The sequence below is a fragment of the Alosa sapidissima genome, chromosome 13, assembly GCF_018492685.1.
Source record: "Alosa sapidissima isolate fAloSap1 chromosome 13, fAloSap1.pri, whole genome shotgun sequence".
Lineage (NCBI taxonomy): Eukaryota > Metazoa > Chordata > Actinopteri > Clupeiformes > Clupeidae > Alosa > Alosa sapidissima.
In genome coordinates, this window is record NC_055969.1 from 30,647,567 (window position 1) to 30,670,813 (window position 23,247).

The following is a 23,247-nucleotide window of genomic DNA, read 5'->3' on the forward strand; positions in this document are numbered from 1 at the left end:
CCTGCTCTGGGTTCCACTTCCTCCCTGCATTAACTGTGGGTGCAACTTTCCTCACCACTGGGTCCTTGGACTGAGTAAGAGTCATTTCCAATCTAGCCTTAGCACACTTAAATTCCTCTGTCAGACTAGATATTGGCAACTCTACAATGCCCTTCCCATACAAGGCTACACTGCTTAAGCAGCGTGGGACTCCGAGCCATTTTCTGACAAAGGAGTTGATCATTTTTTCCAACCTCTCTACCTTTGACAGAGGAACTTCATAAACTGTCAATGGCCACATTAGCCGAGGCAATAAACCAAACTGCAAACACCACAGCTTGAGCTTATCTGGCAGCCCTGACTTGACAATTTTTACAATACCTTACCTGTCTCAAGTCTTTAACCTGTGATTTATCACTAAGGCTTGCATCATACCACCTTCCCAGACTCTTCACTGGTTTCTCCAGAACTGTGGGAATCACCTCTTTATTTATAGCAAACTTCTTATCTATTACCTTCCCTTTAACAATTGAGAGACTCCTATACTTACTTGGCTTCACCTTCATTCTAGCCCATTGCAGATTGCTATTTAACTTATCCAGCAACCTGTTGGTGCATGGAACGGTTGACGTCAAGGTTGTCATGTCGTCCATGAAAGCCCTAATCGGGGGGAGGCGTGGCCCTCCCTGCAACTTCTCCCCACCCACTACCCATTTTGAGGCCCTAATGATGACCTCCATTGCCATTGTAAAAGCAAGTGGGGAGATGGTACATCCCGCCATGATTCCTATCTCGAGTTGTTGCCACCCTGTGGTGTAATCAGCTGTAGTAAAACATAACTGAATATCCAGAAAGTATGCTTTTACTAGGCTTTTAATGCTACCCGGGATTCTGAAATAATCAAAGGCCTCCCACAACAGACTATGCGCCACAGACCCAAAAGCATTAGCCAAATCCAAGAACACAACGTGCAGGTCTCTCTTCTCACGCTTTGCTAATTGAATTTGGTGCCAAATCATACTGGTATGCTCTAAGCACCCGGAGAAGCCAGGAATTCCAGCTTTTTGCACCGTGGTATCAATTAATTTATTCCTTTCAAGGTAATTTGTCAGTCTCCGTGCCACCACACTGAAGAAAACCTTCCCTTCAACATTCAGTAGACTAATTGGCCTAAATTGATTAATCTCCACTGCATCCTTTTCTTTGGGAATAAATATTCCCCCAGCCCTCCGCCAAGCCTTGGGAATACTCTGCTTTTTCCAAACTTTCTTCATTAATTGCCATAGAAATCTTAAAACATCTGGTGCACTCTTATACAACCGGTAGGGCACTCCATTAGGTCCCGGGGCTGAAGAGGCCCTTGCACGTTTTATTACTTCTTGCACCTCTTTCCATCTTGGTGGACTATCGTCGCATTGGCTACTTAATTCACCAATAGGGGGGATATCAGCAGGAAGTACCATCTCTCTGAACCGCTCCCTATCTTTGTGCACTCCCTCTAAATACTCCTCAAGCTTCTGCTTAGGTACCAAAAGACTACGACTAAGATTTAACAATGCTGAGAATAGATTGTTCATTTCATTTAAATAAATATGCACCATTTCAAATAAAATTACATTTACGTAGCCCATGCACATATAGTACACATAACTGTATAAAAAATAACCAATGTTGTCTCTTTTCATACAGTCAGGCATTAGCATGATAATGATATACCAGCCGCATTAATCGGCTCCCCCTGTTAGACTGTCATTTGGTCATTGACACAGAAAACATTATTTTCGTCCATCAACACCCCATATGTTGGCCTTTATACCTGACCAGTGTGTAGGTATAGAGTGCTCATGTCCTTAGCAGCATCATGCATCCTGTTGTCCATGTTCATGTTCCCATGAGGCATTGGGTGAGAGGAAGCAGAGAGACAGTCAGGCATGACCATAATAGGACAACATAGTAATAGGCATGGCAGAGATGGGATTTTAATTCACAGAATATATTATTGGTTTAATTCATAATATAGAATATCATCTATAGAGATTGAGAGAGTGATATACTGAACTGATTTTAAATACGACCACAATTAAAGGCTTTTTAGTAATAATGGTGTAAATGGTCCACAATAATGGTGGGGAAAATAATAGATAAGGAAATGGGACAGATATGTCCCAAAAAATGTATATATGTAGATAGGCATATACACATATACTTGCTCATGATTATTTAGATGCCAACGTTGTTGCATACAGTAGGCCACCTGCCATTGTCTCTGGATGTGGCCTTTCAACTCCACAAATTGTAGCCCCATTACAGTGTTGCCATCTAGTGGTCAAAAGGATGGCATGCATCTTTATAGGATGACCATTTTGCAGTAGGCCGGGCCTACCCACGGGCACGCAAATACAATCGCTGATCTGGCATGGACGTGTATTTCTTTGGAACTGAGTAAACAACTGCATTTAAAACCTTCGTTTTTAAGATTGCTACATTTCTGAAACGAAACGAAGAGTTTAATGCACCAATTTAAGTTTAATGTCACTGCTACAGTGTAGTTAAGCCCTTCCTGCTGGAGCCGTAAGTAGCCTAAATTGATATTTTCCTGACCCACTCAGTCTCAATTGAGAAGTGTATGGTGTCAATGAGGCTATGGTTATATTGTAGCCTAATGCAACTGTACACAACACAATACATTTTTAAGCAAGATGAATGTGGACATTGGGCTGCAGTTTTGCTCGTTTGCTTGAATACTTCATGCCCTTCATTGGCCGCCCTATCTTTATGATGATAAAAGAAGCTTAGCCTAGGCTATTCTTTACAGTAAAGCAATGTTTATTATAGTCATTTGAAATACATTGTAATTGAGTCACTTGCACAATCCAGGCAAATATCTGGCAACCCAAGCAAGGGGGTGTGTTTGTTTACACTTCTTGTTACGCGCCATGCGAGACTGCCGCGTGATGACGTACTCAAGGCGAAATCCGGTGGAACTCGGAAGGGAGGCAGCTGTCGTGGATTCGAATTTACTCAATAAAAATGCTTATTCAGGTGAGATAACAGTGAATCTTTCTAATCTGGCTTTGAAACATCTACATCCAACTCACCGAAGATGCTAAAACTATATAGACGCTATGGTGTGCATAAACTAACCGGGCGCGCCTTTCCAGCGAGGTGCTGCAAAGCTAGCTTGCAAGCTAAGCTATTTGCTGTAATTTGCTGTAACGTTAATATCCGTCTTGGGGGATCTCTCACTTTATCTAACAGTGTTTTGCATCGATTCATAGTGGTCTTCTCTCGGCCTTCAAATTGTTTTTGACGCTTTAATGAACGGATAATGTAACATCTGTTTCATTGGTAGCAAATGTAATTTACATAATGATGTGACATGAAGTCACAACCTCACATCTAGTTTAACCATTATACCAGGAACATGAGCTTCATTTCTGTCTTAGAACACAATGCATTTCTTTAACTTATTCATTTAACTATATTTATATATCAATATAAACTATATTAAAATGTATTGAATAATTTAACTAGAAGCTTCAGCTTGGTGAAAAACAACGATTGACATCATACAATGAAGGCCAGATTAAGTTTATATAGGTGGAAACCATTATAAATTCACTCATTCACATTTGGCTGGTAACATACTTATTGTGTATATTGAACTTTAGATTGTTGCTAACTGGGGTCCCTTCACAATGCACCTTTTACAAACTGTCCTATGATTATTATTATTTTTTTTTTTAAAGTACATGTGCTTGTATTGTTTTGCAGCCATTGTAGAATCTACTAGCTATGGAATCTGACAAAAATGCTTTCCGCGTGGAGTTCCCCGACTTCTCGTGCTCCATTCTGCAGAAGCTCAACCAGCAGCGCCAGAGGGGCCAGCTGTGTGACATCATTGTGAGCATCGGGGGCCACCAGTACCGGGCACACCGCGCTGTGCTGGCGGCCAGCTCGCCGTATTTCTGCGACCAGGTCCTGCTCAAAAACAGCGCACGGGTGGTGCTGCCGGAGGTGATGAACCCGTGGGTGTTTGAGGGGTTGCTGCAGTCGTGCTACACTGGTTCTCTGACCCTGCCCTCGTGTGAGGTGGTGGCCTTCCTCACGGCCGCCAGCTTCCTGCAGATGTGGCATGTGGTGGATAAGTGCACCGAGCTGTTGGAGGGGAACACATCACGTTCACACAAAACCCCGTCGGGAGTAGGGTGTCGGGGCAGCAGCCGAGCCGAACAGCATCCATCCCCCGACGGTGAGAGTTACCATGGTGACCGAGGCGAAGAAGCTTTCTCAGACGGCACGGGGGTTGGAGGGAGTGAGGGATTTGGCAGGATGACTAGCTGCAGAGGATCGTCCGACTTTGAGCAGCTGCTGGATGAGAGCTTTTCACCACATGCGCTGGAGCTTGGAGCGCCCCCTAGTGGAAACGGCTCCTCGCCGCCTGACCGGGCTGAGTCGGCCAGCGAGAATGGAGACCCTGAGGCTGAGCTCCCCAGGTCCAGGCCTGTCTATGTTCCGCCGAGCATCATGGGACATAGGAAGTGGACGCAGGTGAAAACAGAGAGGCCATGCCGCGACGACTGCAATAGCCAGTTCACTGCTGAGACGGCCAGCACAGACTCAGAGCAGCTGGGCCTGCCTCCTCACCAAGGAACCTCCTCCATGCACTCCACAGAGGACAGTGTGGACGAGAAGTTGGTCAGCGAGCTGGAGGAGAGCCTGGATTGTGACCCCCTGGACTTCTATGGCACCTCCATGGACCGCTTCCCCAACGACAAAGATGAGAGTTCGCCCAGCATGTCGAAGAACAGCCCTCTGGAACTGGGCCCAGGAAGAACAGGCGGCGATGACGACGATGATGAGGATGGGATGGATGGCACCCAGGACGAGACGTCCAACTCTGGTTTCGGATCAGGTGTCTATAAGCTCTACCCGTGCCAGTGCGGCAAGAGCTTCACGCACAAGAGCCAGCGCGACCGGCACATGAGCATGCACATGGGCCTCCGGCCGTATGGCTGTGCAGTGTGTGGCAAGAGCTTCAAGATGAAGCATCACCTTGTGGGCCACATGAAGATCCACACGGGCATCAAGCCGTACGAGTGCAGCCTTTGCTCCAAGCGCTTCATGTGGAGGGACAGCTTCAACCGCCACACTGCCTCCTGCAGAAGGGCTCACCAGGCCAAGCGGTCTGCAACAGAGCAGAGCATCTGTTGATCCCAGGCCGAACACAGGAGTCTTAAGTTGGGTGGTGCTGGGTAAGTTGTGTGGTGCAGATTCAGGGACAAAGTGACTTTGTTCAGGACCATACTCTCTGAATGTTGGTGCCATCCTTGTCAAGACCTTAAAGTGTTTATGTCAATTTGATTTGTCAAAAGGCTATCAGTGATTTCATTTGGACGTTTTTTAAGGCTTTTGGCAGTGTTCAGGTTTTTGTTTCCCCAGGGTATAAACTGACTGTCAAACCTGGGGCCTGTACTATGACGCATAGTGCCCAGGGTGTCTTTCTGTTAGCTGGTAAAAGGGGTGGTGTTGGACTTCGTTGGCACTAGTCGCAAATAAAGCCGCCCATTTCACTTCACAGGAACAAACTAAAATACTTGCTTGAAATATGAGTTTATGAATTGAAATCAATAGTTGGCAAATGGGATGCTTAGATGTATTCTTTTCATGTGTAAACCATTATTAGCGTTATTCTAAAATGCTCCCAGCCCTCCCAAGAGACCCTCCAACTATATGCGCACTGAGATCATCTGGAATGGTTATACTATTTTCCAAGAGAATTGATTGGTTGGTACGGTATCTTGTACATTTTTTTTTCCAGAGTAGGTTAGGAGTTCAGCGTAAGTTACCATGGTGATTTACTTGGGGTTTAAAGGTACATGTGTTTGTACCGAACTGTTTAGGTACAAGACGTTAGGTGAAATACAGATGTGCACTGTATACCAATGCAGTCTTTAACGGTAATCAAAAGTAGGCTTTTTTGCTTGCGAACCATGTTTCAAATTTAAGTTCCCACACAAACATATTAAGTTGTGGACCTAGGGCTGGGCGATATGGCCATTTTTTCACATTAAACCTGATCTAGGATTTTAATGGATTTTTTCCCCTCCTACAAACTAGAAATGACAAAAAATTGTTCAAAACAAGTCATGACTATCATGGGGCTGTAGTGCAGACCTACTCTGGCATTACCAGTATCATTAGATTATACATTGTGCAGTAGGCCTAAGTCTCTATAGATGCTTATGGATGACCCCAATAATGAGCTCCATCACTTTTGGCATCAGATCCTGCTTATATTTGCTGCCCATCAGCAGCTTGATAAAGTTTAGAAACATTGGAGAAAATCGATTTTCATAAAAACAAATCGATTTGAATAAAGAAACTAATTTTCAGATTTAAAATTGATTTTTTTGCCCAGCCCTAGGTGGACCATTTGTCAGTTTAGTCAATTAAGGTTAAAACCCATTTGATACCTTTTCAAAATAATATTCCTGTTGCACATCAGCAATATTGTCAGTGAATTTTAGGTTAGCAGTACCTAAAGGCTTATTGTACAGGAAATGAATCAAACTTTGACTTCAAAACCAATGGACACACCGAACCATAATTTATGTGTACCGTTACACCCCTATGATTAACCCTTGTTAAAATAGAGCCACCAATATGCCACTGAAACCTTAAGTCACCTCGCTAACCCCAAGATCCTGCTTCGAAGTACAGGCCTCAGGTGCTGGCAAAACAAAATTGCCTTGGGGAATCGGGAGATACTGGGAATACATGTATTCGGCCAGCTAATGTGCCCCCCAGTACATTTCAATGCATAAAATTACTGTGAAAAAAAAGTAAGTGCTTTCATTTTGATGCTGACATACCTTATTCACTCACGGTCATGTTGCATTTTAGCGAGGCACCATTTTGCTTGTGAATACCATTGGCGTTTACTTAAGCAGTGGTATTTATTTCATCACTCTCTGGTACAATAGATACTCCATTTTTTAAACAATGTTCTTTATTTCCGTCCTAGATGCCACTTCCCACTGATGCGTAATACCTCAGTTTGTGTAAGCCAGCAAACAGAGTATGATAAAACAGTACAATACAGAAACAGTTAAAGCACCTCACACTCAAATGTCAGTGGAAGACAGTAGAGAGATACTGCCTTACTTTCATTTCAATGACTCAGTACTATGAATCACTTCTGGTTCATAGGCTTCAGAGAGAGTCTGAATTTTCTAAATGATCTGCTGTTAGGAATTATTGACATGTAATGAACAAAAAACCTCATTCACAATTAAACCTCATTGGTTGCTTTGGGGTATGTAGATGTACAGATTTCTGCCTATATCCAAATGTAAGAAGTAAAACAAAGGCAAAGTGTATTTATGTAGAGTTAGTATATTGAGAGTCTGATCATTTAGATCAAATAAAAACGGGTAGTTTGTGTATGTGTGGGGGGGTTCCATTGAAATAAGGTTACTGTCATATGGATAACTTTTATATTAACATCTGTATTTCTATTCTCCTGTCTCTGTAGTTTTTTAAAGAAATTATTTGGTTTCTATCTTTGCTTCTTGAAATGTCTTCAAATGATGTTGAAATCAACAGGTAATTTCAGTGTGGGATCATAAAGTTCTCATTGATCCTGGTAGATCATCAGTGCCTGGGAGCTTGGAAGACACTGTTGAGACTTTAATTCAACGTGTATAGCCTACTTGTCACATTTGATCCTGACTTATTTTGATTATTTGATTACTTGATTATTTTTTCTGATAAAAAGTTTAAAATTGTGAAATAATGAGATTTGTGTAACCTGAATTGTGTCTTTAATTTGCCTTTTTGCAGGTCATTAGTGATTTTTATGTAGAGTGAAGGACAATCATTCAGGATTTTAATGGTTAAAATAATAATAATAAAAAAAAAACCTCTGTCTATGCGAATCCAACCCTTGGGACAAGAACATAACACACTGATGTAAAAGAGCTAGAAGAAAGTCAGTAGGTGTTGTGTGTCCTTTAAGAACCCTTTACTACTAATTCAATGTTTAAATTTGATGTGACCATATTTATAAAAGTTATGTCTAAATTAAGTGATCCAAGACAATCAGTACTTCTAATATATATTTCTGAAATGTTTATTTAACCATGGCTTGTCTAACGGAGTTATTGCTGATAAGAAAATCAATCGTCTTTTCTTCGTAAAAGTTATTAATTACTCTTTCTGACAAATTTCAACATTTCAGAAAATCTAATTGAAAATAAGTTCTAATCCATAAAAATCTTACTTGGGATATGTATTTACCGCCAAATGAAAACTACCTCAAGAGGACATCTCCTTTTGGTTCCTTGTCTTAATTTTTGTGTACTTTTTTCTTTTTAAAAAGAATTCCCAATGTGTTTTATGATTTTTTTTTTCTTCTTATAGAAGAACATAAAAGTTTTGTACAGATGGGTTCAGCAATAAATATTGTCTTTTTCTTTAGAAATGTGTATTTGTGTGTGTTTGGTAATGAAGATGACACCTTTTAGGATAACGAAACAATGATCACCTTCTAAAATATTAGTTTTTTAACATCTCATTCCTATGGTGATACAGCTTACAGACTTATGGGTTTGTCACATTTTGATGTAGGGCTCCATGATTCTGTCAAGTTTTGGCATGAACTATTTGAGGAGAAACCTGTATCAAAAAGCTTCATCTAGTTTAATTATGAAACTAGCGAGAGTTAAGTCACAGGTGGGGTCAGCAGGATTTTGGTAAGTCTGAATGGCAATACCCAAAACCATAGATCCCCAGCTAGGCAGATGTGCTTAAGATACAGAGAGTGAACCAAACACCGAAGATGCACGTGGGTATACTGTATAACATTTCATTCTGTGAGATTTGGGGGAATATGTTTAGTCATTCATGTCATTTGCGTGTCACCAAGCAGGGATAAATAAGCAAATCAGATCATTTGACTGAGAGAATTCCACTCTGGCCCTTTGCATTTGATGAGTCTGTAACTTGTGAAATCAGCGAGTGTCACTACATTGGTTTATGTATTCACACAGACTTTATTTCATCACGTAGCCAAGACTGGAAAAGCACCTGCGCATGAAAGTGCAAAATTTGCCAAGGCCCAGTGTGTTGATTGGCTTTTACATTCTGGAAAGGCGGAGTCTCACAGGCTATGAAGCTAGCAAATGATTAGGCAATGTACCACTCTGTCAAATTCAAAGAACATACCTGACACTTCCTGTGCGATTTTGTGTACGAGGTATTTGTGTTTTTCCTAGCCATTTTGTTTGTTTCAGTTGGTGCTAAATATATTTTGGACGCCGAATGTTAAATTTCGCAGTAGGCTATGCCTCCCAGTGGAGATGAAATGAGCTTTGTGGTAAATGTGACGGATTTCATATTTCTGGAGTAGTCCAAATCGTTGGTCACGCCTCGTGGAAGGCTGGGTTACCGTAGCTTTCGTAATGGTAAGCAAAATCTACCATATTTCCTGTTAAATGGTTATGTTTTGTTGTTTAGCATGCAGACGTTTGGCGTAGTCTACTTCACTGAACATCACGCTGTTTCAAGTGCTTGCTCACGTCACGTCAAGGGCTTGACATAGGGTTGCCCGAAAGTGGTATAGTGTAACGCGAAGGGTGGATAGCTTCCATGGAATAGACTTCACACCACGTAAATCCAACACAACCAATAAAACTATGCATGTAAGTGGTTTAAATGTTTCACATAACAAATGTCATATCCTCCCCAAAACAAGTAAACTGCACCATCGGCAATGCGACGGTAGAGATTGGAGTTGTCGTTAGGCACACATTTTGGAATGAAGCGGTCCGTATGCTGTAGCCTATTATATCGACCCAAAACACAAACAGAATTGTCAGTTAATGCTACCATTTTAAAATCCCCAATATCGGTGAATGCCAGGTGGTGTCTTCAAGGAGTAGTTTTGATTGCAACACCTTTTACTGACAATCCCAAAATGAAACCGACCATCATGATGGCATCTGGAATCTTTAGCACAAATGATTTCTGCATTCTTCTGTTCGATAGGCCTACTGACACAGGTCGTGGTCTTGACTCTACAGCCTACATGCTACTGTCATGTGCGTGCCCCGTCATTAACCTCTCGGTTTGACTTGCAGTAGTTGCCTTGTAGGCTATCTGTGATCATCTGGCGAATGCTCTTACAAGAAGACAACATTGTCTGATCTGTTTTGGTTGGCCTCCAGTGTGGTTATGCCTCTATTCGGCAGATGGCATATTTGGTAGTCAATATAGGCCTATAGCCTATATGCAAATCTATACACATGCAGACGCCAACGCTAAAACACAGGTGACAAATTATAGTCAGGACAGGATAGGGTCATGGTCACAAAAGCATCAATCAAAAAATTGATTGATGCTCAATCAATCCACAGTGGACACGGAGTTGGCTAGCTCTGTACAGACTATGTGGAGGTACCTATAGTCAAATCTTCCTTACTGGCAAAAATACAAGAAAGACAGTGCAACATACTGCCTCTTGTTAAAATGAGATGTTGTGAACTAATACCATGGTCAGGCCATGGCTGCCATGTGGGTAGATGTGCATCACTAAATGTGAGTGCAGAGAATTTTATCAGATGTGCTCATTGTGTGAGCATCTTCTGGCTGTTTCTGTTTCTGTAGGTGAGAACAATTTATCATGGTGCCACAACAGCCCAGGATTCTGAAAAGCCTAATTGGGAATTGAATGGGTACCGTGGCCTGTTTCTGTGAAGCCTCTCTAAAGTAATGACCCTTTCAAACTGGACATGGTTTATGATAAAAGAAGTGGCAATTGACATTTGTAAAATTGCTATAGCAGTTATGAATTAAAGTTACAGATTTGCAACTCACAGTTCATGATTCATCAGGGATAGATTAAGGTAACTCCTGAATGTCTAACTTTTCATGAATTCATAGGCCTAAAGAAATTTCTGGTTCTAATTGGAAAATCTAATGTGAGTTTTTTTTTCCACATGCTTGTTCAGCCTTTGGTCACTCTAGCAAGTGCCCATTTGTCTTCTGATTTATGTTGTCATTCATGATGTAGCCTAGGCGTTGTGGTATTAGGTACTAGGTATTCAGAAACCCACGTGAATAGGTGGGTTACCACACATTTCAGCATTACATTCTTCTGTCATTTAAATTATTCCGGTCTTACCCACATCTCCTCAGGGCAGGTTTCCTAGAGTGTTATCTCCTAGGGCTTTCTCTATAGCAGATACTTGGTCACCGGAAATACCTTTGGGTACTACGAGTTTGGTCACTTCAGAGCCACCTTGACTGCTGAAACACCTGAAACTGATGAGTTGCACAACCAAATTTCACACTGTAGTGACTAATGTTGATAACCTCATGAGTGGTGGTAACTGTCACATTCTGACATCTAGTGCTTTTCCCCTGTAGACTTCTGACGTGCTGATGGTCTGCAGTGATGATAAGACGTTTTTCTAAAAAGCTAAAGCATTTGCTAAAGCAGTGACCACAGCAGCACAGCAAGCAAATGTAGACTCATGGTTTGCTGATAAGCTTTTAAACAAGCCGTTAGAACCCATTAACTTGCCGCTTAGTAAACTGTGTAGAGAAAATAGATAGGTTTTCTAAAATGCTCCATGGCAGGTCCAAACTCCCCTTTTCACTTGGCTGCATCCAGATCTCAGAGGACTGATGTTTGGCTTTTATGATGGATAATCTGTTGGGTGTAGACACTCACCCCTACCACCTCAAGGCTTTCTCTTCTGTAACAGACCCGTCGTGTGTGTGTGTGTGTGTGTGTGTGTGTGTGTGTGTGCGTGTGTGTGTGTGTGTGTGTGTAATTCTGGCCATCAGTGGTGTCATTCCTCATTGCTGCTTGCTGGCAGACTTTTTGATGCACAAGGATCTCTGCTTTCAGCAGTGATTTCACCTCCTGACATGACACTCCACTGCTCAGGTAAAACACAAGCTATGCTAGCTGAAAGACTAGTCTAACTTTACCTAGATATTTGGATGAATAAAAACGAAATCTTTAGCTATTGCGATGTTGTGTATTTTGAAAGACCTCCTGATGTATTTCACCAAGTTGCACCTAACTAGTGAGACCTATGAAGTTGGCACACAGAAACTTTGTTGATCAGCTTAAATGCAATCGTGCCATTTCTGTACGTGAAATCCTCCACCATGCCATTAACGTTCACTCCTCCCGGAGGATTAGCCCCAAGCATTGAGGTAAATTTGGCTCACTCTTATGGTACTCAGTGGTCCTCTTTTAGATACGATTGTCCTAATCCTATTTTTCTTTGCTTCCTTGCTTTCTCAGCTTGGATAGTTGATTATATAGACAAAACCATTTTGACAAAAACATTTAGCATTTTGCATAGGCATGTGAAGAACTTCAGAGTGGTTTCAGAGATTTTTGTTGTAGCGATTACTATGACTGTTGGAGTGAGGGGAGAGTTTGGTTTGGCTTTTGCAAATGAATGGTGTTGCTTTATTCCACTCTGGTAGCTTTTTCTTACCCGAATCTTATCAGTAGACCTAAAGACCCAGATGACAAAGCTAAATATATTTAGGCAGCCTACAATATCTTCCTTGGTTTTTGTTTATTTGAATTACTTTTATAGAATTTCTATGTATTTTTCTTTTTAAAATACAGTATATTTTTTGTTGCTTCTGTGACATGAATTTTCATATCTCTTTCAGATTGTTCTAAGCAGTGTGCAGAAAATCAAACTCTTTATCAAAATGGAAGGTTTTATATGAGGTCAATGAATGCAGGCCTCTTGAATCGTGTCATCCTATCATTGGAGCTTTTTAATGCCATGATTTGTTTAGGTTTTCTGACTGGAGACTGATATTTATAGCTGTTGCAGCCATCAGCTCAAAGGTGAGCAGGCTCAAATGATGGCGCCCCAAAAGGCCATGTGGCTTAAGAAAATAAACAGCAACAGCCTTCCGCCATGATGGGGGGCATGGAAGGACATGAAACCTTAGATTGTGACCCAGATACAAAGATTGTCTGTGGCAGCCGCTGAAATGCGTGCCAGCCACTGAAGTGTGTGTGTGTGTGTGTGTGTTGTGCACTACAGCAGTGGTGTCATATCCCCATTCATTTCCTTCTTGTTGTTTGTGGCCCATCATTAGCAATTGATGTACAGTACAGTTTCAAAGCACATAGCAAGATTGTTTTTCTCTACAGCAATTAGACATGTATTTTGTGCATACTGTATGGTGTATTGAAACTCTAAGTAATATCATGGATCTGAGAGGGGGAGCGATGGGATCTTGTTCATAGGAAAGCCTGGCGCGAGGCTCACCAGCTGTCACCGTCACACTCTTGGAGCATTTGAGTTAGTCACAGTGAGGATATCGACCATTCTGAGAGGAATATCTGCAAGCTTATGCCCCATTCCCTCTTTAAACATCCCAAGTTTGTCCTTTTCTGTATTTTGTCTGTAATGACTTCTCAAATATCTGTTTCTTTTCAACAAAATGACCAAGGATATGAGTGAATCATTCTGCCACGTTCCATTGAAAGTCTTGTCTTCCAAGAGCAGTCTTGGAGGCTACCCAGTAATTCACAAATGCTACCATTTGGTCTGAGATTGGAAGTGGCAAACTGCTGCCATGACAACATGCTCAGAAGTAAGGGCTGTTGGGGAGGGAAGAAGGCGGGCCTGCTGTGGTGTATTCAGCAGGCTGTCTGTTTAGTCTCAGTGCTATTTGTTCTGTTGTAGTCTTATTTAGACAGACAGGCTTGATTTGCGATCAGATCGCCTGTGATACGCCATTTGATTCTGTTCGTCTGAGTTGTGTGCCGCTTTTGGTTGCAGTTTCATGTGCTGTACATTGCCACTTTCTATATACAGCTGTTTTTGTAGCCTTCTAATGCATTTCAGATTATTAGCATGCGTCTAATTGCATGAAGTAGAATATCCTCTCACACTTCATTTGTTTTTAAATTGAGATCAACTGACCCCTTTCACTTAGTGGACTGTGCATGCTTGGTGTCGTGGAGTTGTTTGCCTCCCCCTTGTCCATTCATTTTGTATGTATCGGCTCGGGACATCTTGGCGGCCATTATCCCTCATGACGTTTGTGTAATGCAATCAATAGTATTTTTGCTGGTAAATAAAATCCATAAATAAATAGAATGCATAAACAGCGTAAAATGATTAAAGACTCTTTTAAGTACAGTGTGAAGATGGAATGGTTGCACTAGCAGCCTCTGAGGAGTAATTCCCATTGTTGGAGAGTAGCAGGAGGACTGGGGAATACTGAGGGATGTGGATCGAGGTGGCTTATTTTAGGCTGTGTTCCACTTTCCTGCAGTTTAGGGTCCTAGTTTGCTCTACTGGTCAGGGTGTGCTCTTATAAGTGGGTCATCTAGAAAAGGGAGGACTTATTGTTTTTTTCCTATTATGATTTTGATGTTGGTACATCCCAGCTGTACAGTATCAGTAGGTCTGCATTACATCAGATTTCTGAGGCATGTTGTACTGGTCATACACTGTGTAACTACCCTCTGGCACTTTCTTATTTCAAACCTCTCTGTTTGAGGATCATTTAGTATTTTTATTATATTTCTGTAATCTAATGTAAAATGTACCTTTCCCTTCATAGCAGAAATCAGTACTTTTGTTGAATTATTATTTCCTGTGAGCTGTTTCTTTCTTTCTTTCTTTCTTTCTTTCTTTCTTTCTTTCATCTCTTTCTCTCTCTCTCTCTCTCTCTCTCTCTCTCTCTCTTGCACACACATCACCATCAGCCATTGATTGATAGTGATTTTCATACAATGTCTTTAGTTCATGAATCCTTATGAGAGCGCTCATGTCTTCCCTAAATGTGTTTCAATTAATTTTCTTTTGACATGTGCATGCAATACTCCTGCAAGCAGGGCAGTGAAGCACTATCTGAAGGGTCATTACAGAATACAAACAAGGCAGATGTGAACGTCCAGGACATGCTGTTGTCAGGTTAGGCTTTGTTGTCATTTTGAAGAGGGCAATGTGTTCCCTTTAGACTGACTGCAGCATAACATAATGGTTTGCTTATTTAAGTTGGATCAGGTTAACGCCTTTTTGATATACCAAACCCAGGGCATCTGAGGACTGCAAATCCAGTTGACTCCGTCCACAGCTCCATAGAAAAGGAGGAGGCTGCCTCGTCACTGCTGCTCAGCACTATGGCTAAGCCCAGACGTGTGTGTGATGGAGTCGGGAATATATAATGCAGAGGGATCCGTGGCTTGTCAGGGTAAAGTAGGGCACAGTCAATCATGACTAGAGACCAAAAGAAATGCCTTACCAGTGGTGCATGGTAGGGTCTTAGGGCAGCCTGTGTTGGAGGGATGTTAGAGCAGCGTTCATATTCTAAACTTCAGAATCAGCTCGTTGTTGACATGGATAGATAGATAGATACTTTATTGATCCCCAGGGGAAATTCAAGGACATCTGGCACTACTGTGTATAAGCTGTACTGCTTTTAGTGTTGATCTACATTATATGATGTGGGTTTCATGTCTTTGTCACACAGTTCAAGTCAGTCAAGTTGTTTTTTTTTTCAAAAAGTCTATTGGAAGTGTTTTGCACTGTAATTTCCCAACTATTAGCCGCGGCTAATGAGTTGCAAAAAACTATGAGCTATGAGGCTAATACACGGAGGCAGTTAAAATATGGTATTAATAGGGTTTTGTTTTTTAACTTACATAAAACACCGTCCTGCGGTTTATACACAATGCGGCTAATACACAGGAAATTACTGCAATGTGCCATTTTCAAATTTAAAAATTTAATCATCAGTAAGAGGTGCGGCCATAATCAGTCAGATGTCCATTGTGCAACCATGAAGTGAGCATCATACAATGAAAGCGATATTTTTTTGTGGGTTTTTCCTCAACCTACATGGTGACAGTTACAGAAAAGTGTACTATAATATAGTTCACTTTTTCAACAGAAGAGGGCATCATAGGACTATACAAAGCCTTGGTTTGTACTGATCACTCTAGGTGCAGTCCTGAGAGAACTCTGGACCTGTGCAATGCTCTGTGCTCTACAGGGTTCCCATGGGTCATGGGATATCATGGAATTTTGATAAAGTCTATTCCAGACATGGAAAGTCAGGGAATTTTATCATATTTGAAGCAAAGTCAAGGAATATCAGTGAATTTTTTAGCCTAACTTTGTTTATTCAATGCCCATTTATTCATCTTACAATCCAAAAAGCGTCAGATTCTTGAACGCTACATGGCTGCTCTGAAATCTTTGGTCAGTATATTGTACCATTCTTTATAGGTCATGGAAATCCAGGTTTTTTGTCAGGGCCTGGCACTAAGATTTTTGGTTAATTATTTACCAATAAAGCGACAACGAAGCCCACAACATATATTTTTAACACTGTCATATGTTTCTGTGGAGTTGATCATCACTAAGATGGAGTCCTATCACTGGTTCAAATTAAAGCTATTTTTGCTGTGAACTGCATCAATTTTTCCAGTAGCTGAGTCACTTCATATGGGAGACACCTCATTGTTTTTTGTCCTTCGTGTGGCCCTGTAGCAACACCTCCCGCTGTCCTGCACAGCTGTTGTAATCAACAGAACCCTTTTCCAACAGACCTGCTGTGAAGCCTAATTAGGCAGTGACACTGCACGCTCAGGGCTCGCATGAGCAATGACTGCTGTACATGAAAAATCCCATAGTTACCGGTGCAAGTTTCAGTTTGACAAAACATATATGGAATATTACTGTTTTTTTTTTTTTTTTTTTTTAATTGTGACATGTACATGATTCTGCTGTTGCCTGGGTACCATACAGTACACAATCATGCTACACAAGCGGCAAAGTCCCTGCTGAGCGTTGCTGGAGCATTACGCTATGTTACCACCACTACCATCATTACACAGTTGGCACCATGGCCTAACTGCTCTGTTTGAAGTCTCCACTGAGTGATGTCACCCAACAGTACTATGCACACTTCATGTTAAGTTCCTAGCATAAAATGGCATATTCCAAAGCACGTTCCAAACTCAACATTTTAAAATGAACCTGTGGTTTTAACAGTTTACCTCCCCTGTTTCCACATTTGTAAAACACACACACATCATAATAGCATGTTAATTGATGAAATGTGCAAGTCTGACAAAACATTTACAGTACATTTTGAATAGCATGGCTGATTTTTTTTCTTTCAGTCAGCCAGACTTTATTACATTCAGTATCACACCAAATCAGTATGTAAGAATTTCCCTTACCTTGACTTCCCCCAGTATCTGGATTTCCCTTCAGAGGAAATCTGATTTTTTTTGTTCTGAGAGAAAGAGAGGGGGGGGGGGGGGACAGAAGAATTGGATGGTTTATATTTCCAGGCTGGAGTGAAGCCATTCCATAAAACATTAATGTCTGCAAGCTTGGTATGTGTGCGCATTTCCATTGTAAAAGTCACATACTTTCCGATGTGTTGTGCTCTTTCCTGGTCTGGCGGTCTGTCTGCTGGTCAGTCAGGTATGCCATGTCCTGCTCCTCTTTCCAGGGTCAAGACAAAGTATGCCCTGCCAAGTCTTACCACTTTCTTTTTCTCATTTAGAAGATGAACTCCTGCCCATTCATCTGTAGTGTGGTTTAGTCAAGGTGTACTGTACACTGTATCCATCTTATACACTGCAATGCCTAGATGAGGTGTGGATGTAGAGATGTCACTGGTCTGGATACCTCTAACCCTATGTTCTAACCCATATGTTCTGATGATGTGGTTCTTGTGTAGTATCATGTGTTGTGAGACAGTCCGCTCGATAACGGTGCAACTCTTCCTCTCTCTCTCTCTCTCTCTCTCTCTTCCCCTCTCTCTCTCTCTCTCTATCTCTCTCCAGGCATGGCTGATCGGTCATATATGAGGCCCACCTGAGGGCCGCCATTGCCCTCTTGCACACCCCTCCCGCCTGGCCTCCCCGCCAGCATGTACCGGAGGGACGGCCTGTCGGATGGAGCCAGCATCACCTCTGCCACCTCGGAGGTACAGCGCCACCTACTGTTGCCCCTTTAGGAACCACACAGTGGTTTAGGATAGCAGCCAACTGTTTATCATGGACAATCACCCTGATACACTTGAGGAGCCTCTGCATCACCCTGATACACTTGAGGAGCCTCTGCATGTTAGATTCAATTGTGTTGGTCGAGGGTTCCAACTTAAGTTTGGTAATTGCTAAGGAGTAGGTCTGGGCAGCCCTGTGTTATCCCCTTGGTCTTGTTCCACCTGGTCAGAGACACAACACAAAATCACTCCAAGGCAGAAGGAACTGTTGTGGAAACTGATGTTATGCAACACAACTCAGAAATGAACACTGCTCCCAAGCCCTTCCTGTCAGTGCTGCACTAACTCGGGACTCTCGACTCTGAGAATGTTGTGCTTGGTAGTCTGGCCAGCTTTATGTAATGGCTAGTGGCTATATCTATTTGGAAATGATCAGAGGCTTTCAACCATCATCTTGTATTGAAGAATTCATGTCTACAGTCCAGTGGGAGATCAACCCTTTGGCCTCTGCTCTTGCTGCAGTGCAATTTTCTTTCTAGCACTTTAGTGTAGCTCCAGTGCACTTAAATGCCCTCTCCTTTTGGCTTCCTTTCCCATTGCTTGTTTCCATCTCCTTTCTAATCATTTTTTTTTTGACTGGGGTGTCTTAGAGCCTCCCAACGGTTGCTTGCGTGATGCAATGCAACTGTTTCCACTTAGTGATGGGGAATGATTACAGATCACAACCATGTATTGTATTGCTCTGGACTTGAGATGAAATTGTGTGTGTGTGTGTGTGTGTGTGTGTGTGTTGCACACCCTGTGTACACCCTGTGCCTGTCGATGCACTAGCTGCAGATTGAATTCATCTGCCCTTTTTCTACTTTTGTTATTGCAGTTTCTGTAACAGTGTGTGACGGGTCAGACTGTGCCTGTGGTGAACTGGCCCCTCCCAATGGCCAGCGGTTAGGTGAAAATAAATAGTATGTTTATACCGCCTCTATTATGACAGTAGTTTTGTTAGTTGATAAAATGGTATAGAATTGTCACTGAGGCAAAACTCATTCGGAAGGTTGATTGAAAACCAAGCCCTGTCGTGGCTATACTATCGTCTTCCAAGAGGATACCCAGTATATGTTGTTCCACATCCCTTGCACGTGTACATGTCTTTTCCTCTGACTCAAGGATTTAAGTTAATTTGGAACTTGGACTCTGATGTCTTGGCCATATACGCACTCCTTGCTGAGGGGATCCGCATTGTCTGGTTCAGTTCAGTGGCCTTAGGGAGAAGTCTCTGTTCCAACACATTTCCTTTGGCTCTGTGAAGAGAGAAAACAGACAAGTGTCCCGGAGTTGGACCGGATTAGTTCTGCTACCCCCGTGTGGCTCCCCAATCACGCTCTGAAGGCTGCCAGAGGCCCGGGCCGTTACTGTTGTTGCAGGAGATGATTTGAGTCAGTAGCAAGGTTCTCAGGTGTGATTAAGTGTGCGTTTGTTTGTTGTTTTTGTTGTTGTATTCTTGTTGTCGCTGGTCGCTCTCCATGGTTCTGACTCGGAATCTTCATTACCTGTGGCTGGCGAGAAGACACAGATTTGATGTTGCCCATCTCAAGTGGAGATCACAGAGGCAGCCCTGAAGGGAACTGCCCAATAGAATATGTGGCAGTTTACGAAATGAACAGCCAATCTGCTACGGCCTGGTTACAGTCGCAGTTGGTGTGACTCGAATCTCTGAACATTTGATTAAATATTTGATAAGAGAGAGTTGGATCTAATAGGTTGTAGTCTCACTTGCCCTCTATCTCAGTCTGCGTATAATTTGAACCAGGAGGCTTCCTTCCCTCAGCAGATACTTTGATGAGTAATACTGTATGTCTAGACACCGTTTGTGTCTGCTCAGTGGGGGATCAAGTGTACTGCTGAATTTATGCTAAATTTGTGCATTGCAGCTAAAATTTTTATTGCAGCTTAAGTAAGTAAATAAATAAATAAAGGAAGGCTGGTAGGAAGGAGGAACTGTCAGTTTACTAGTTACACAAACGCCATTAGATGGTAAACAGTAGCCGAATGCTAAATTTGTCACCATATGCAGTCCAGCAACCTTAACTCTGCTAGCAGTATGCCACTTTAAATGGTGCTATCCTTTTTCTATATACTGTAGCTATACTGTATATATAGCTTACATAGGGGAAATTCTTAATTAAGGGTCTAGTAAGGGCAGAATGAGGTCTTGCAGAATAAGGTATTAATTTGTGACTTATAATGACTAACAAATGGCTAGTATGCTATTAATATACATGTTAGTAAGCAGCTACTTAATGGTGAATATGCGCGTCTTAATATAAAGTGTTGCCATATATATATGGGTGGAAACACTAAATGATATATCTGGAAAAAGTCATATCAGATAGTCCATATCGGGGTATAATGAAGCAATGAACTACTATATGCATTGTGTTGCTCTGTTTTAAAGACATGATGAGAAGAGACAGAATGTAAATTCAACCTGAAAATTGGGTTTAGTTACTCCCTTTTAATCTATGCCTTCTCAGTCTCTCTGTCTCGGTCATCAAATGAACAAGGTCAATGTGTGTCCTCTTCTCTCTGCAGTGTAGCAGCAGCACCGAGTCTCTCGATGGGCCCGGTCTGGACTATGCCAAGAGCTACGATGCTGTTGTTTTCGACGTGCTTAAGGTCACACCAGGAGAGTTTGCAGTGAGTATCACAGTTCAGTCGAGTGCATGTGGAATGTTTTAATTGAAGTCGAGTATTAATGCAAAGCTTGATGACCTTGAAACCTGATGACATCATGCTTTTGAAGAGGCTCTCAAGATGTATTTACTTAATATCAAAACGTATTGTAGTCATCTATGTTGTCAAAGTAAAAGCATATGTTATCAAGTGTATCTGAAGGGTAAAAAAAATGCCTGTACACATCTGTGACAAGTTAGTGCATTCTGATGAGGTAAAACTGAATCGCTTGCTTCTGTCCCTCTCTTGGCACAGAGTCAGATCACACTGATGGACGCCCCAGTGTTCAAGGCCATCCAGCCCGAGGTAAGAGCTCGTGTCAGGTGATCAGGACGTGTCAACTTGGGACACGCGCACAGACCACCCAACACACGGGGGCAATGAGGTCTCCCAGTGCTGCAGGCTTCAGCGTGATTCCCACATACTCACAGGGTTCCCGTTAACCCGAACACTTTTTATCAGCTGCTAATTGTCCATTCCTAGTCGTAATTATGTCAGTTCTTGCAGTGCCGAGTTTGGATGACGGGGTGGTAAATAACGCGTTTCTGGCACTGTGGTGTTAGATCAGCTCAAACTGGAATAAAGTCATAGTCGCAAAAAAAATAAAAGGTTTTAAAGGCTTTGCTAAGCCTCACGAATATTCCTGGCTTAGGAAAACATTGGTTAAGCACGATTGCTGCGTGAGTCTCGTAAAAAGCTCAGCTGGAGTTGCGTAGCAGCCGCTCGGCCTCTTCAGGTCACCGCGTCTCGACTAGGAGTGCTCCATCTCTGCGTGGAGCACGCGCAGGGGCCAGAACATTACATGATGAGACGTGGCGGCATACATGGCTCTTTCCACCCTGTCTGACCATGGCCGAGCGGCAACAGCTCGTGGGCTTCAGCTGAATTTGTTTTCAGTTCTGTTTTTCTGCCTATGATCCTTATGGCTCGGATGGCTGGAGACCATTTATTGGCTTTATCTTATGGGTTGTTCAATGGCTTTATCGTATGGGTCTGCGACACTACTTCAAGTCAAGTTAATGCTTATTTGATATGGATATCACAGTCACATTGGAAATGCAGCATACGGTTTTGCAAAAGCACCAGATCAATCTTTTGAAATGGAAATGTACAACACGTGGTTAGAGTTACGGTCAATAACGTGACTGGGCCCAAAGCCTAGATAGTGTCAGATCAGGGAATGTTTCACAAAGCCGGATTACTGAGTTATCTCAATAAATGCACTGAGTAAAACCTGAAATGGCACATTTGTATGAAGTCCAAATATGGAGGAAGATCTTAAGATTCTAGGGCTGAGGTCTTTTGTGAATTGCACCACTTGTCATTTAGACCTCAACATCCAATTCATTCACATATTTTAAGCACATTCATGAAAAATCTGGCTGAAGAAAATGTGAATCTGTGCATTTTCCATTCACTGTATTGTGTCAATAGAGGAGTTGTGGATAGCTATGGGATCAAAATGTGAGGTTGTGAGGGGCAACAAATGTGAATGCAAATGTATTCAAATAAACTTATTTCCACCAAATTTCCTATGTGAATCCTGTTAATCCACCCCCTACAAGCAAATTGATTTCTTATTTGAAAGCGTTTGGCTTTTCAAGTGTTTCCACCCAGGATGTCCTATTTGAATGGTCAAAATTAGCATTTATAAAGTTGGAAAGAAACTCATACGTCAGTGTTTTGACGGATCCACCACAGCCCACTGACTGAAGCATTTGAAGCAGGTTTGCAGTTAAATTGATACTGCTCAAGCCTCAAAAGTAAATGAGCACACGAGTATCCAGTAGTTGTCTACGTTTCTCCACAGGTTGGTGCCAGAACACACAGATTGCCCTCCATAGTCTACAGATGTCATGCACACACAGGTCAACCCATCACCTCAAAAAATGCTTTAGAAGAAATGTATGATAATAATTGTATGGTAGTCTTTATAAGGACTCGAAATAGGTAGGTCTCATAACAGTGATGTCATGACATGACCGGTAGGGATTACAGGATTATCAAATTCTTATATATTTTATATATTCTCTGGGACTTCACAAATTGGTTGTCCTGCGATAAACCACTCTGGTTGCCATTATAGTTATACAGTAGGTAATCCTAAAGCCCAGTTTCTGTTATCTTACAGTATGTCCGTACGTACAGTATAAAGGCTCCACAAATACACTAAAGAGAGAAAAGATGGAAAAATAGGCCGACTTCAGATCTTTCTACAGTTTGTTGAAAGGCCGCACATATTTCTGTTGGTTTCTGGGGAATGGACCAGTCTACACCAACAATCAACAATGTGCCTGTTTGACTAATAAGTTGTGTTTACATGACAAGAAACCCATTAGTCAGTGAACATCTCTCCAGCAGTCTCTTGTTAAGACTGCCGTTGAAATGTTTAAAAGAAGAAAATGATGTGACAAACGCTTCAAGCCAAGATTCAAACCATACACTCAGTCTGGATTTTAAATGATTCAGTTGCATTTATGTAAGACTAGAGATTCAGGATCCACACAA

General features: G+C 42.0%; 2 protein-coding genes across 11 annotated transcripts in view; both read left to right on the top strand.

The window, feature by feature from the left end:
- The first annotated feature begins 2,937 nt into the window (after positions 1–2,937).
- On the top strand, positions 2,938–8,432 carry zbtb43 (zinc finger and BTB domain containing 43). The gene is made up of 2 exons (XM_042060009.1): positions 2,938–3,021; positions 3,754–8,432. The coding sequence occupies exon 2, from the start codon at positions 3,775–3,777 to the stop codon at positions 5,191–5,193; it is 1,419 nt and encodes a 472-aa protein (XP_041915943.1). The 5' UTR covers positions 2,938–3,021; positions 3,754–3,774; the 3' UTR covers positions 5,194–8,432.
- A 736-nt stretch (positions 8,433–9,168) lies between these two features.
- LOC121679927 (ras-specific guanine nucleotide-releasing factor RalGPS1-like) overlaps positions 9,169–23,247 on the top strand; it is a 78,072-nt gene continuing 63,993 nt past the window's right edge. For 8 of the 10 annotated variants that reach the window (XM_042059004.1, XM_042059008.1, XM_042059010.1 and 5 more), the window contains exons 1-4: positions 9,169–9,446; positions 17,849–17,991; positions 20,599–20,703; positions 20,995–21,045. In XM_042059004.1, the coding sequence (XP_041914938.1) occupies positions 17,935–17,991; positions 20,599–20,703; positions 20,995–21,045 (213 nt within the window). In that variant the 5' untranslated portion in view covers positions 9,169–9,446; positions 17,849–17,934. Of the gene's footprint in view, positions 9,447–9,662; positions 9,684–11,797; positions 11,936–17,848; positions 17,992–20,598; positions 20,704–20,994; positions 21,046–23,247 lie in introns of those variants that run through there. The other 2 variants (XM_042059006.1, XM_042059005.1) reach the window with 2 other exon arrangements.